This window comes from Sapajus apella, unplaced genomic scaffold (genome assembly GCF_009761245.1).
Source record: "Sapajus apella isolate SASKATOON/1434 unplaced genomic scaffold, GSC_monkey_1.0 scaffold44, whole genome shotgun sequence".
Lineage (NCBI taxonomy): Eukaryota > Metazoa > Chordata > Mammalia > Primates > Cebidae > Sapajus > Sapajus apella.
In genome coordinates, this window is record NW_022436984.1 from 12,080,265 (window position 1) to 12,094,430 (window position 14,166).

Consider the following 14,166-nt stretch of genomic DNA (forward strand, 5'->3'; position numbering starts at 1 on the left):
TTTTTTTTTTTTTTTTTTTTTTTAAGAGATGGGGTTTCACCATCTTGACCCAGCTGATCTTGAACTCCTGACCCCATGATCCACTCATCTTGGCCTCCCAAAGTGCTGGGATTACAGGCGTGAGCCACTGCAGCCGGCCATGTTTTTTTTTTTTTTTTTGAGACGGAGTCTCCCCCCTGTGCCCCAGGCTAAAGTGCAATGGCTCCAGGGCTCACTGCAACCTCTGCCTCCCGGGTTCAAGCAATTCTCCTCCCTTAACCTCTCCAGTAGCTGGATTACAGGTGTGTACCACCACGCCCGGCTAATTTTTTGTATCTTTAGTAGAGATGGGGTTTCACCATGTTGGCCAGGCTGGTCTCAAACTCCTGATCTCATGATCCGCCCGCCTAATGATCCACCCAGACCTAATGTTCTCTTTTTAAGAAAAAGCAAAACCTTTCTTAGAAGCCCTCCAGCCAATTTTCTCTGACTTCTTATTGGCCAGAAGTGTGGCCTATGCTCTTCCTAACTCAATCGCCAGCAAGGGAATTAGGCCACCATGATTGACTTAGACCAGTCAAAATTCACCCTCTGGGAATGGAGAGGAAGGTCCCCTTCCCTGAATATCAGAATATCTGGTCTAGCATAGGATAAATCAACAAGCCCGATTTCTGCCTGGGGGCAGGGAGTTGCTGGTAAAGGAGCTGCTGTGGCTTGTGGGGGTAGCAACCCACAGTGTCTGTACCCTCCTGCTAGAGGTGATGAAAGCTGAGTTATGGCTGTGGTAGTGACCCTGCACAACAAAGTCTTTAAAGTCCCCTGCAAATCATAATGGGCTCTATAAATGGTCAATGTTACAAATGAGTAGCAGCCAAGCAAAGTTAACCAAAACTAACACTGAACCCAGAGACAGGCCTTAAGGTCTGCTTGTGAATCATCATTTCTTGCCAAGTTTTCATCAACCTTGAAAGGAAATGATTCCAACAGTAGTATTCCACCAGAGTAGATCATTACATTTTTCCAGCCTAGAAGAGTCATAAACTGAAGCATGCACTCATTAATGAAGGAATGTTACTACCACTTCGTGACCCAGTGACCATGAAGTGGGCACCTGATGAATGTTTTTTTCCTTCTCCTCCTGGGCTTCTTCCTAAATCTGACTCATCAGTTTATTTGGTGTATGATTTTCATATTGATTCATTTCTCTAATGCTTTAAAAAAAAAAAAAAAAAAACCCAAAAAATGGAAATTTCTAAGCAGCTTTATTTATTATAGTAAAACACTGGAAATAACCCAAAAGTCTATCAACAGGAGAATGGACAAACAAATTGTGATAGAGTCATACGGTGGAATACTGCTCAACAATACAAAGAAATATAACATGGATGATCCCAGGAGCATTATGTTGTATGGAAGTAGCAAAGCACGAAAGAATATATACTGCATGGTTCTGTTTCTATGGAGGCAGGCACCTAGGAAGCAGGCTGAAGACCTGAATTAATGGAGAATGGCTTTGCCTCCTGCAGGCATCCCTCAATGGATGAAATTAGAGAGTTTGTGTTCCTCCAGGCTTATTTGTGCACAGGAAGTATGTGGATTCTCTGGTCCATCTGGGCCTCGGTCATTGGATGACATTAGAGAGGTTGGCCGGGCGTGGTGGCCTACACCTGTAATCCCAGCACTTTGAGAGGCTGAGGCAGGTGGATCACCTGGGGTCAGGAGTTCAAGACCAGCCTGACCAATGTGGAGAAACCCCGTCTCTACTAAAAATACAAAATTATCTGGGTGTGGTGGTGCATGCCTGTAGTCCCAGCTACTCAGGAGGCTGAGGCAGAAGAATTGCTTGAACTCGGGAGGTAGAGGTTGCAGTGAGCCGAGATTGTGCCACTGCATTCCAGCCTGGGCAACAAGAGCGAAACTCTATCTCAAAAATAAACAAAATAAAATAAGTTGTTTTCCTCCAGGCTTATTTGTGCACAGGAAGTATGTGGGTTCTCTGGTCCATCTGGGTCTCTGTCCATCTGGGTTATCCTTTTCTGACAAGCCTCAGCTTTGTATGTGGCCTGCAGCTCCCAGTTTAGTGCCAACAAAGCCTTGAACCCAACTTTGGCACCCCCTGTCTGGCCTGACCCAAAGCCCTCCATGTTGACCTGAGTGTTGAACAAATAGGGCCAAGAAAATAGGGTAGTCCCAAATTCTCTTCCTCTCCCACAGTCCCAGGGGCATCTTCAGGTGCTGGCACCAGCCCAAGGCATGAGAGGATGGCAGGAGAGAGAGCCACACAGAAGAGACATCCCCTCTATTCTAGACCTGCTCTAGGCAGGAGTACAACCCCTCTCCCGTCTTGGACCTGCTGCTCCAGCTCAGAACAGGGACCAAACAAGCTGTAGAAAGTGCAGACAAGAGGCCTCTGCCCTGGCCTTGTCCCCCACCCGCTCCTACCCCTGCCCACTATGCACCCACTGGAGAATACAAGAGCATCATAGTTCTTCTGGCTGGGCATGGTGGCTCAAGCCTGTAATCGCAGCACTTTGGGAGGTCAAGGCAGGCGGATCACTTGAAGTCAGGAGTTGGAGACCAGCCTGGCCAACATGGTGAAACCCGGTCTCTACTAAAAATACAAACATTACTCTGGCGTGGTGGTGGGTGCCTGTAATCCCAGCTACTCAGGAGGCTAAGGCAGGAGAATTGCTTGAGCCCTATAGGTGAAGGTTGCAGTGACCCAACATTGCACCACTGCACTCCAGCCTGGGCAACACAGTGAGACTCAGTGTTGCCTCAGAAAAAAAAGAGAATCGTAGTTTTTCATAAACAGCCTACTAGTAGTGTAATTAAATCAGTTTCTGTCATGTTTAGATATGCATTCTCAAAGTTTCTAAAATCTTGGCCTTTCTTCTCAGAATGACTTGGCTTGATTGTGTGAACCAGTCTTTCCTACCATAGAATCTGTTTCCAGCTAACCTGCCCTAACCCTGTCTCAAAAACAAACAAACAAACAAACAAAATCAGCTGGACACAGTGCCTCACACCTGTAATCCCAAGCACTTTGGGAGGCTGAGATGGGTGAATCACCTGAGGTTAGGAGTTTGAGACCAGCCTGGCCAACCTGGTGAAACCCTGACTCTACTAAAAATACAAAAATTAGCTGGGTGTGGTGGTAGGCGCCTGTAATCCCAGCTACTTGGGAAGCTGAGGCAGGAGAATAGCTTGAACCCAGGAGGTGGAGGTTGCAGCGAACCGAGATCATATCATTGTACTCTAGCCTAAGTGACAAGAACAAAACATCATCAAAAAGAAAGAAAGAAAGAGAGAGAAAGAGAGAGAAAAAGAAAGAAAGAAAGAAAGAAAGAAAGAAAGAAGAAAGAAAGAAAAAGAGAAAGAGAAAGAAAGAAGAAACATTCATGTGTAAAGTATTTGCACAGCACAACATGCCTTTACTAAACATACCTTTACTAAAGGACCTTGGAAAATGTAGTGGCATCATTAGTCCAATTTTAAACTAAAGGAAATGAGATTCTATGAGGTTACATGAATTCCCTGGGACCACTCAGGAAGGGCTGGAACTAGACCCCAGGGTTTCTGACACTGACCAGTGCTTCTTGCACTAGCCTTTCCCCGAAAAGGGCAGGCTGCATCTTCACAGAGGAAGCGGACAAATTCTCAAAAGCAGGAACCACACTTCTGACCCCTGGGGTTCTGTCATGGAGCAGAGAGTGGGGCCTCTACATGGAAACTAGGCCAGAGAGAAGTGCCAGATGCACCCCAGGAGTGAGCCTGGAGCAGTGCCCTGACCTCTTAGGATGTGTGTATTCCTGGTTACCAGCCCTTGCCCTTCTGTTTGCCTGGCATGTGCGAAGAGTAGAAGAAATACCTCCACTAATAAAGCAAGGTCCAAAAGGCTTTCAAGCCACTGTGGTCTCTGACTTTTCACCTTCATCTTCTATTTAGAAAAGAAAATGTGTGCACACTTGAAAGTTTCTTCCAAATGTACCTGTTGCTATTTTGAGGCCTTATCTACCTACACTTAAATGATTATATTAAATCATTACCATGAGCCAAACAAGATTTTAAAAGTTTTTGTCAATGCCTGAAAACATTTTTGCAAGAGAAGTTAAAAAGCGAATATATGAAATAAGACTAAGCAGAAAACCTTTTCTCCTCCCTTTTCCTCCCAGGGTTCTCCAAATATATATGACCATGAAGTCACCATGGAAGCGGATACGTATTTGCCTGTGGATGAAACCCTGATTCCTACAGGTTTGTGAATTTAACCTTTTTGTGTTATGTGGGATCATGAATTGGCTCTCGAGGTCAAGAAAGGACATTAGTGGAGAAAGTGGCAAAATCTTAATGAAGTCTATGTTTAGTTAATAGAATTATTCCAGTGATAATTCTTAGTTTTGATATTTGTACTGTGTTTATATAAAATGTTAACATGAGGGAAAGCTGGGACAGGGATGTAGAGTTTTTACCACTTTTCTATAAGTCTAAAATTATTTCAAAATTTAGAAAAAATGGTGAGTAAGATAATACTTTACTGGGGCTGGGTGCCATGGCTCATGCTTGTAATCCCAGCACTTTGGGAGGCCAAGGCGGGCGGATCACTTGAGGCCAGGAGTTTGAGACCAGCCTGGGCAACATGGTAAGACCCTGTCTTATTTTTTTTAAGGTTAAATTTTTTTAATGCAAAAAAAATTATTTTAAAGTAAAAAAAAATTAATTTACTGGATACCTTCTTACATTAGGTAACAGCTTTTGTTTTAGTTTGGCTTTTTTTTGGTGGTGGGAGGACAGGGTCTCACTCTGTTGCCCAGGCTGGAGTACAATGGCAGGATCTCTTGATCCCAGGAATAGAAGAATGAAAAGAAAAGAAAAAAAAAATGGCAGGATCTCGAGTCACTGAAGCCTCAACCTTCCCGGACTCAGGTGATTCTCCCACCTCCACCTCCTGAGTAGCTGGGACCACAGGCACACGCCACCATGCCCATTGTATTTTTAGTAGTGACAGTGTTTTACTAGGTTGCCCAGGCTGGTCTCAAAATCCTGGACTCAAGCAGTCTGCCCACCTCAGCCTCCCAGAGTGCTGGGAATACAGGCGTGAGCCACTACTGCCCAGCCATTTTGGCCTCTTCAGTGGGTTGAGTTTCTAGCTGCTAGTTCAAACTTTTTACAAGGAAGAAAGGTAAGCATGTGAATCTGCATACCAAATAGCAACTTCAGTTAACAGCAGGCATTAGGAACTCCCATTAATACAGTGACTACGAAACTAATTGGAATAATAATGAAAAGTTGAGATCAATTGGCTAAAATTTTTGGCATCACAATTTTTGAATATTTTCCTGGCTTCAGGGCTGAGTTTAAAGGCTTTTCTGTTTGTCTTGGTAGCATGTGTCATCTTGTGATATTTACATGACTCAACAGAAGGGCATGAGTAAGCTGGCCCATCTGGTCCTAGAGGCAAAATTATTGCCTTAGAACTATATGTTGTGAACTGCAAGGAAAAAATAATAGTGGCTGCTGTTTAATGACTAATAAGGAAGAAAGTGAACCAATGAGTTTATAAGTGGAGCTTATGAAATAAGTATATATTTATTTGTGTATATTTATAAAATCTTCTTATGCTATCCGGTTGAGTTTTGATCAGATGAAAATCACAACAACGCATAATTTATGCTTTTAAAGGCCCTGCAAAAGTCAAGTTATTTTACATGATTGTAAAACGTCATTGTGGCAAAGCACAGTAGGGCTTAATATGCACTCTAATGGGCCGTATAAAATTTGCATTCTCTGGATGTGGTTGCTCACACCTGTAATGCCAGCACTTTGGGAGGCTGAGGCAGAGGAGGATCACTTGAGCCCAGGAGTTTGAGACCAGACTGTGCAACACAGTGAGATCCCATCTCAACAAAAAATTGACAAAAATTAGCCAGGCGTCGTAACATGCACCTGGGGTCGCAACTACTCAAGTGGCTGAAGCAGGAGGATCTCTCGAGCCCAGGAGTTGGAGGCTGTGGTGAGCCATGATCTCTGCTGCACTTCACCCTGGGCAACAGAGCAAGACCCTATCTGAAAAAGAAAAAAACTAATTGGGAATATATGTATTATATATTGAATAGTTGTTTTTAAAAAAACAACCACCACAACAAAAAAAACCCCAAAAAGACCAAACTACCATTTGTAATCACCATCTTTTCATTATTTAGGGCCAGGCACAGTGACTCCGGTACTGTAATCCCAGCACTTTGGGAGGCCGAGGCAGGCAGATCATAAGGTCTGGAGTTTGAGTCTTGCCCAATATGGTGAAACCCCATCTCTACTAAAAATGCAAAAAAATTTAGCCAGGCGTGGTGGTGCATGCCTGTAATTTCAGCTACTCAGGAGGCCGAGGCAGGAGAATTGCTTGAACCCGGAAGGCGGAGGTTGTGGTGAGCCAAGATCACACTACTGCACTCCAGCCTCGGTAACAGAGCGAGAGCGAGGCTTCGTCTCAAAAAAAAAAAAAAAGAATATTTTAATACCACAAAAGTGCAGACAAATTTAATCTCAGAATAAAGAACAATTCTTTATATTGAATTTATATAACTTTTAAAAATATATATAATATCACTTGGAGCCAATACTATGAAAAAATAAGTAGCAGATTATCCAAATGTATCTCAATTTTCTGTGGACCAGTGAAAATGTTATCACTGACTCATAATTTTGAACTAGTCATTGATCTGTAAGGCCACTTCTAGCTCTTGCATTCTTTAATTCTATGAGGCTCCTAGTATGACATTTTACTTCTACTTCCACCCTTCAAATCCATTAGAGCTCTATCATCTACGTAAATAAGTTACTGCAACTTCAGAGCTCATAAAAAATTTGTAATTCTCTCCTACCTATTCATACTTGAGCCAGACCTATATGTTACACCTGTTTGCCCAGTGACACTTACACAGAAATTATAGTTTTGTTTTCTCTTTTCTCAGAATTCCTTAAGAAACAAGCTGATTGTCTGATTCCTTTGAAATGTCCTCCAAAAATGGGTGGTAACTGCTACCTTGAACTTTAAGGATGTAAGAATTCACATATCTGGCCCACTTTCAACCAAGAGCAAATCTCTAGGAGCCCAGATTTTATCTAACTCTTTTTTTTTTTTTGTCATCATTTTTGTAGAGACAGGGTCTCCCTATGTTGCCCAGGCTGATCTTGAACCCCTAGGCTCAAGTAATCCTCCCACCTGGGCTTCCCAAAGTGCTGGGTTTACAGGTGTGAGCCACCACACTGGGCCTCATGATTCTCAACACTGATCAAAAGCCCATGAGCTTAATTTTGAAAGAAGTCCAAAAGGCTTGCCCATCATTTGATCATTCAGAACTACCTTCCCTGTTCTGCTGGGCTCTCCAGGAGTTGGCAGTCTATCGGAAGAGTCAGCCAGAATTGTGTCCATTAATCTGGAAAATACCAGAATAGACATAACTAGGAGACTTGGCACAGAGGGCAGGCACTGCTGAGGGGGCTTCCAGATAGAGGAAACAAGAGTTAAATAAAACCTGGAAGGGAAAGTGGAAGTTTGCCAGGGAGTGAGGAGAAGAAAGGTTTTCCAAGTAAAGATGAACAAGCATGGGCAGTGCAAGAAACAGCAGGACTAGCCCAGGGAAGTGCCGTGCTTTTGAAGCAGAGCATTCGGGGCATAATTTTAGTGGCAGAGAGTGGATGGGGCCGTGTCAGATCTGCACCATGCTCTGTGGAACTGCAATCCCTAGGGTGGCCCTGGGGGGTCCCAGGCTGGCCTGGAGCTCAAGGCCGATAGGTATACCTGAGTCCACTGTCAAACTTCAGCATGTTCTGCCAGAGCTGAACTGAACCACAAGGGCCACTTTCCTGAGATGTGCTGCAAGAACCTGTTAGACCAGGCCTGGTGTGGTGGCTAACACCTGTAATCCCAGCAATTTGGGAGGTTGAGGTGGGTGAATCACTTGAGTTCAGGAGTTCGAGACCAGCCTGGCCAACATGGTGAAACCCCTTCTCTACTAAAAATTCAAAACTTAGCTGTGCATGGTGGTAGGCACCTGTAATCCCAGTTATTTGGGAGGCTGAGGCATGAGAATTGCTTGAACCTGGAGGTGGAGGTTGCAGCGAGCCAACATCACGCCACTTTACTCCAGTCTGGGTGACAGAGTGAGATTCCATTTCCAAAAAAAAGAAAGGAAAAGAAAAGAACCTGTTAGACCAGCCACACTCCCTTAAAACTTCTCAAGGCCAGGCGTGGTGGCTCACGCCTGTAATCTCAGCGCTTTGGGAGGCTACGGATCATGAAGTCAGGAGTTCAAGAATAGCCTGGCCAAGATGGTGAAACCCTGTCTCTACTAAAAATACAAAAATTAGCCAGGCATGGTGGCAGATGCCTGTAATCCCAACTACTCGGGAGGCTGAGGCAGAAGAATCGCTTGAACAAAAGACTTCTCAAAATAAATATGCAGTATCTACAGACTGTGGTTTTGTTGAATTAAGGAAAAGAAGATACTGATTATCTGTGAGATGAGGTGAAGATTTATGTTAATAGCTAGTTAATAATAATTATTAATTATTAATAATAACTAGCTATTATAAACATTAATAATAATAATAACTAGCTATTATTATCAGGAAGGACTTTATAAATAATTCATACCATGAGCCCGTAAGGTAGATTCTGTTCATTTTTCTTTTTTAACAGAAGTGAAAACTATAGAACAAGGAGTTTAAGTACCTTACGGAGGATAGCCCAGTTAACAAGTTGGGGCAAGCTGGGATTCACACCAAGGTAGTCTGGTATTAGAACTCAGGCTCTTAAGTAGACCTGCACTCTACAGATTTTACAATGTAGTTAGATGTCAAGAAAGTTTGGTGCCAGGCACAGTGGCTCACACCTTTAATCCCAGTCCTTTGGGAGGCCAAGGATTGGTTGAGCCCAGGAGTTCAAGAGCAGCCTGGGCAACATAGGGAGACTCCATTAATAACAAAATAATATTTAATTAGCCAGGAGTGTTGGTGCACGCCTGTGGTCCCAGCTGTTTGGGAGGCTGAGGTAAGATGATTGCTTAAGCCCAGGAGGTGAAGGCTGCAGTGAGCTGTGATCGTGCCACTGTACTTCAATGTGAGTGACAGAGCAAGACTGTGTCTCAAAAAAAAAGAAGAAGAAGATGATGATTTGGGAGGTAGGGGAGAGGCAGAAAGGATCAAGGAAAAAAAGAAAAGTAAATTAATTTCTTTACTATATAAATAGGCAAGTGCAACATAGTCAAGAAGTGGGAAGTAAGCCAAAAACCAAGAACAAACTTTGCCAGGCTTTTGCCAGTTGTCAGTCCTCAGCTCTCTTGCCGCCTTTGGTACAGGGAGTCTCCACAGTCCTCTCATTGTCTTCTCCTTGTTGCTTCCTCCCTTCAATTTATTTCTACTTTTCTGCAAAGAAAATAGGAAATCAAGTTTGTTTAAATTAAATATGAGAAAGGGAGAGAGAGAAAGAGGACAGAAGGAAAGGAAAAAGGGAAGGAGGGAGAGGTTTTCTTGAAATTAAAGAGCATGAATTTAAGTGTCTGGCCTTGTTATCCTGACAAGAAAGGGAAGAGTCAAGGAAAAGTCACCTCAGAGGTCATTGTCCTGTTGCAACATACGGTGTTTGTGACAGATCCCTTGTCTTTCTGGTTCTTGGTTTTCCCATCTGCAAAATCTTGTTATGACCAAGTTGTGTTGTAAGCTCACTTCCTATAAGTGTGTATGTTGGTTATCTCTGTTGAAGATGATAGAAAATCACCTTCAGTAGACAATTTACAAACAGGCCGGGCATGGTAGCTCACGCCTGTAATCCCAGCACTTCTGGAGGCAGAGGCGGGTGGATTTTTGAGCCCAAGAATTTGAGACCAGCTTTGGCAACATGGTGAAACCCCGTCTCTACCAAAAACGCAAAAATTAACCAATCTCACAAATCAGTCTCAAAATTAATAAATTAAGTAAAGAAATAGATTAAAATTTCAAAAAAAGAAAGAAAATTTACAAACATAGTCAAAGAAAAGCTGTACCACTTACAGGGTGGCGTTCGGCTATCTGGAGCAGTCCCTCATGGTGGGTGCCTCATTTATCCAGGGGAGATGCCAGGTAATGAGTTCATTTTAGACCCTCTGTTCTACCTGGCTTTCCCTGAGGATGCTGCTTGATTGTGCTGAAACTCTCAGAAGTCAACAGTAGAAAACTTCTCTAAAACAGCTTTGGTCTTTTTGCTTATGAATGACTTTTACTCTGTACATCAGTTATTTTTCTCTCCATCCTAGTCTTCTCTTTCCCACCCCAAATCCCTGTTTATGTGTTTGGTTTTTGTTTGTTTGGTTTTTTTTTTTTGAGATGGAGTCTCACTCTGTTACCCATGCTGGAGTGCAGTGGCTCGATCTCAGCTCACTGTGGCAACCTCCACCTTCCGGGTTCAAGTGATTCTCCTGCCTCTGCCTCCCGAGTAGCTGGGACTACAGGCTCGCATGCCACCATACCGGACTAATTTTAAGGTTTCACTATGTTGGCCAGGCTGGTCTCGAACTCCGGGCCTCAAGCCATCCACTCGCCTTAGCCTCCCAAAATGCTAGGATTACAGGTGTGAGCCACCACGCCTGGCCTGTGTGTTTGTTTTTTAAATCTCTCTTCCTGGCCGGGCACGGTGGCTCAAGCCTGTAATCCCGACACTTTGGTAGGCTGAGGTGGGCAGATCATGAGGTCAGAAGATTGAGACCGTCCTGGCTAACACAGTGAAACCTCGTCTCTACTAAAAAATACAAAAAACCTCTACCTCCTAGGTCAAGCGATCCTCCCGCCTCAGCCTCTTGAGTAGCTAGAGGTTACTAGTAATTACAGGCACACACTACCACGCCCGGCTAACTTTTATATTTTTAGTAGAGACGTGGTTTCACCATGTTGGCCAGGCTGGTCTCGAACTCCTGATCACAAGTGATCCACCCTCCGTGGCTTCCCAAAGTGCCGGGATTATGGGCATGAGCTACCGCACCCGGCCCCCAAGAACTCTTTAAATGCACCTAGTGTCACAAGAACAGATAACTAAACCGTATCCGAAAAAAATGGTGCATGTGGGGAAATTTGTGGTGGATTTGGGGAAACTTAGGGCAGATTTTAAACATGAGGCCTTTTGTCAAATCACCTGCATTCCTCGGATTCTGTGTGGGTTTGTCGCAGATGCTTGATGTGACAAACTGCACGGCTTCTATCGCTTCATTTGATCAGCCTCCCGTTTCAGCCCAGTCCTGCAGGGTTGCTTCTCAGATTGTATCTTTCTGCAAGACAAAAATGTTTTCGTAGTCTCTCTCTGACTTCCCTTTTTGTGGCTATTAATTTATACTTATATGTTTTTCAACTCCTTATTTTTATTTTCTCTTCATGAAAGCTTTAACCTGTGCTGTTCTTGAGGGAAATACTGATGCATATCTAAACTTCAGGGGTGTTTTTCACCCTGGCTACAGACACTCAGTATAATTTTTCAGGTGATGGGAAAACCCATCATCATGAGAAAGTACAACTTTTATTTTGCAGTAACTGTGAAAACTGTGGCCATGGTGCTCAGTAAAAGGGGACCTTCCCCCTGTAGGTGTTTGGGGAGGAGTGAGGTCCTGTTCCCCATTTTGTTAGTAACTTGCATACGGATGGGGCATTGTCACCTAGAAAGGAAAGAGATACCATGGGATACAGTTACAGGGAGTTGGAAGGAGCAAGCGCAAGACAAAGAAATTCCCCCAAGTCTTAAATACAGAGCCGGCATTTAGACCTGTACCCCAGGGAGGGCCCACAAACCTCTGGCTGCCATGAGCACCTGTTTTGCCCCTGCCTTCTTCCTGTTGCAATTTTGGGTTTTGGGGTTTTTTGTAGACAGTCTCACTCTGTCACCCAGGCTAGCGTGCAGTGGTACGATCTCAGCTCACTGCAGCCTCTGCCTCCTGGGTTCAAGTTATCCTCTTGCCTCAGCCTCCCAATTACCTGGGACTACAGGTGCGTACCAGCACGGCCTGCTAATTTTTGTATTTTTAGTAGAGATGGGGTTTCGCCATGTTGCCCAGCCTGGTCTTGAACTCCTGACCTCGAGTGATCTGCCCGCCTCAGCCTCCCAAAGTGCTGGGATTACAAGTGTGAGCCACCGTGCCTGGCCTGTTGGCAATTCTGGGGACATGTAAAATGCCTGCAGCCCTGGCCGGGCGCGGTGGCTCATGCCTGTAATCCCAGCACTTTGGGAGGCCAAGGAGGGCCGATCACCTGAGGTCGGGACTTCAAGACCAGCCTGACCAACATGGAGAAACCCCGTCTCTACTAAAAATGCATAATTAGCTGGCTGTGGCGGCTCATGCCTGTAAGCCCAACTACTCTGGAGTCTGAGGCAGGAGAATCACTTGAACCTGGGAGGTGGACGTTGTGGTGAGCCAAGATCATTCCTTTGCACTCCAGCCTGGGCAACAAGAGCAAATACTCCATCTAAAAAAAAAAAAAAAAAAAAAAAAAAAATCTGCAGTCCTTTCAGCCAGTAAAACACAGAAGACTGTGTTAGGTGGCTTCTCCATTCTCCCTCTTTCTCTGCTCTTATACCAAAGGGCTCTCCTTTTCCCAAGCCCAGTGGAAAAGCCTCAGCAAGCGTCGAGGTATCGGAAGCCTCCAAAGGGGCCCCATCAAGTAATGCCAATTCACCCCAGTGGAAGTTCCTGCCATCCTGTCGACCCTGGAGGCTTCCTAATGCAGGCAGATAATATCCTTGGTGTGCTGTTAGGCTGGTAGACTCCCTCATCTTTGCTGTTCTGTTTGAGAAAAAAAAAAAAAAAATGACTGGGCACCGTGGCTCACACCTGTAATCCCAGCACTTTGGGAGGCGTAGGCAGGTGGATCACTTGAGGTCAGGAGTTTGAGACCAGCCTGGCCAACATGGTGAAACCCCATCTCTACTGAAAATACAAAGGCTAGCCGGCCATGGTGGCAGATGCCTGTAATCCCAGCTACCCAAGAGTCTGAGGCAGGAGAATCACTAAACCCGGGAGGCAGAGGTTACAGTGAGCCAAGATCACAACACTGCACTGCCGCCTGGTCAACAGAGCAAGACTCTGCCTCAAAAAGAAAAGAAAAGAAAAAAATATGTTAAATAAATGAGTAGAATTCATCACCTAACTTCTTTTTTTTTTTTTTTTTTTTTTGAGACGGAGTTTCACTCTTGTTACCCAGGCTGGAGTGCAATGGCACAATCTTGGCTCGGCGCGATCTCGGCTCACCGCAACCTCCGCGTCCTGGGTTCAGGCAATTCTCCTGCCTCAGCCTCCTGAGTAGCTGGGATTACAGGCATGTGCCACCATGCCCAGCTGATTTTTTGTATTTTTAGTAGAGACGGGGTTTCGCCATGTTGACCAGGATGGTCTCGATCTCTTGACCTCGTGATCCACCCACCTCGGCCTCCCAAAGTACTGGGGTTACAGGCGTGAGCCACCGCGCCCGGCCTCATCACCTAACTTCTAAAGCTACTTCTCTAGATGAAATTCCGGGCACTTAGGAGTCAGCAGTGGTGTCTTGAATGCGTGGCTCTTGCTCACAGGTGCTTCTTTCCTGTCCCATGGCAGGCAGCGCCAACAGAAGGCTTCTGCTAGGCTGAGAGCTCCTTTTACCCATGGACCACCAGCAAAGTGTGCAGCTATACTGTCAGGCTGTGTTTGCCTGTTAGCAGTTAGTTTAGCTTGCGTCTTCAGAGAAATTGTTCTTAGCTACTTTAAAAAAACATGACACCCATAAAGCATTTGCTGCTCTGTAGGATGGGAGCACATTCTATTGGCGGAGCATTTGAGACTCTCTGGCTTGTGTTTTCTGTGTTTATTGTTGTCAGGGCTGTTCCTGTAGTTTCCTAGAAGTAGAATTCCCAGAAGCTGTTTCCCAAAAAGGACAGGGATATAGATAATGGATGTCCAGAGACAGAACACTTCAGTGCCAGATCCCTGTGCTGCTATGTCAGACATTTATTTATTATTTGAGGGGTTTTTTTTTGTTTGTTTTTTGTTTTTTTTTTTGGATGAGTTATCTGTGTTGCCCAGGAGGTCTTGAACTCCTGAGCTCAAGCGATCCTCCCCTCAGCCTCCTAAAGTGCTGGAATTACAGGCATGAACCACCATGTTCAACTGTTACTATTATTATTATTATTATTATTAT

At 44.6% G+C, this 14,166-nt stretch overlaps 1 protein-coding gene across 1 annotated transcript in view; it reads left to right on the plus strand.

Annotated features, from left to right (window-relative positions):
* GALM (galactose mutarotase) overlaps positions 1 to 14,166 on the plus strand; it is a 73,573-nt gene that overhangs the window by 20,980 nt on the left and 38,427 nt on the right. The window contains exon 4 of the mRNA XM_032239356.1: positions 4,155 to 4,236. Within this exon, the coding sequence (XP_032095247.1) occupies positions 4,155 to 4,236 (82 nt within the window). The remainder of the gene's footprint in view (positions 1 to 4,154; positions 4,237 to 14,166) is intronic.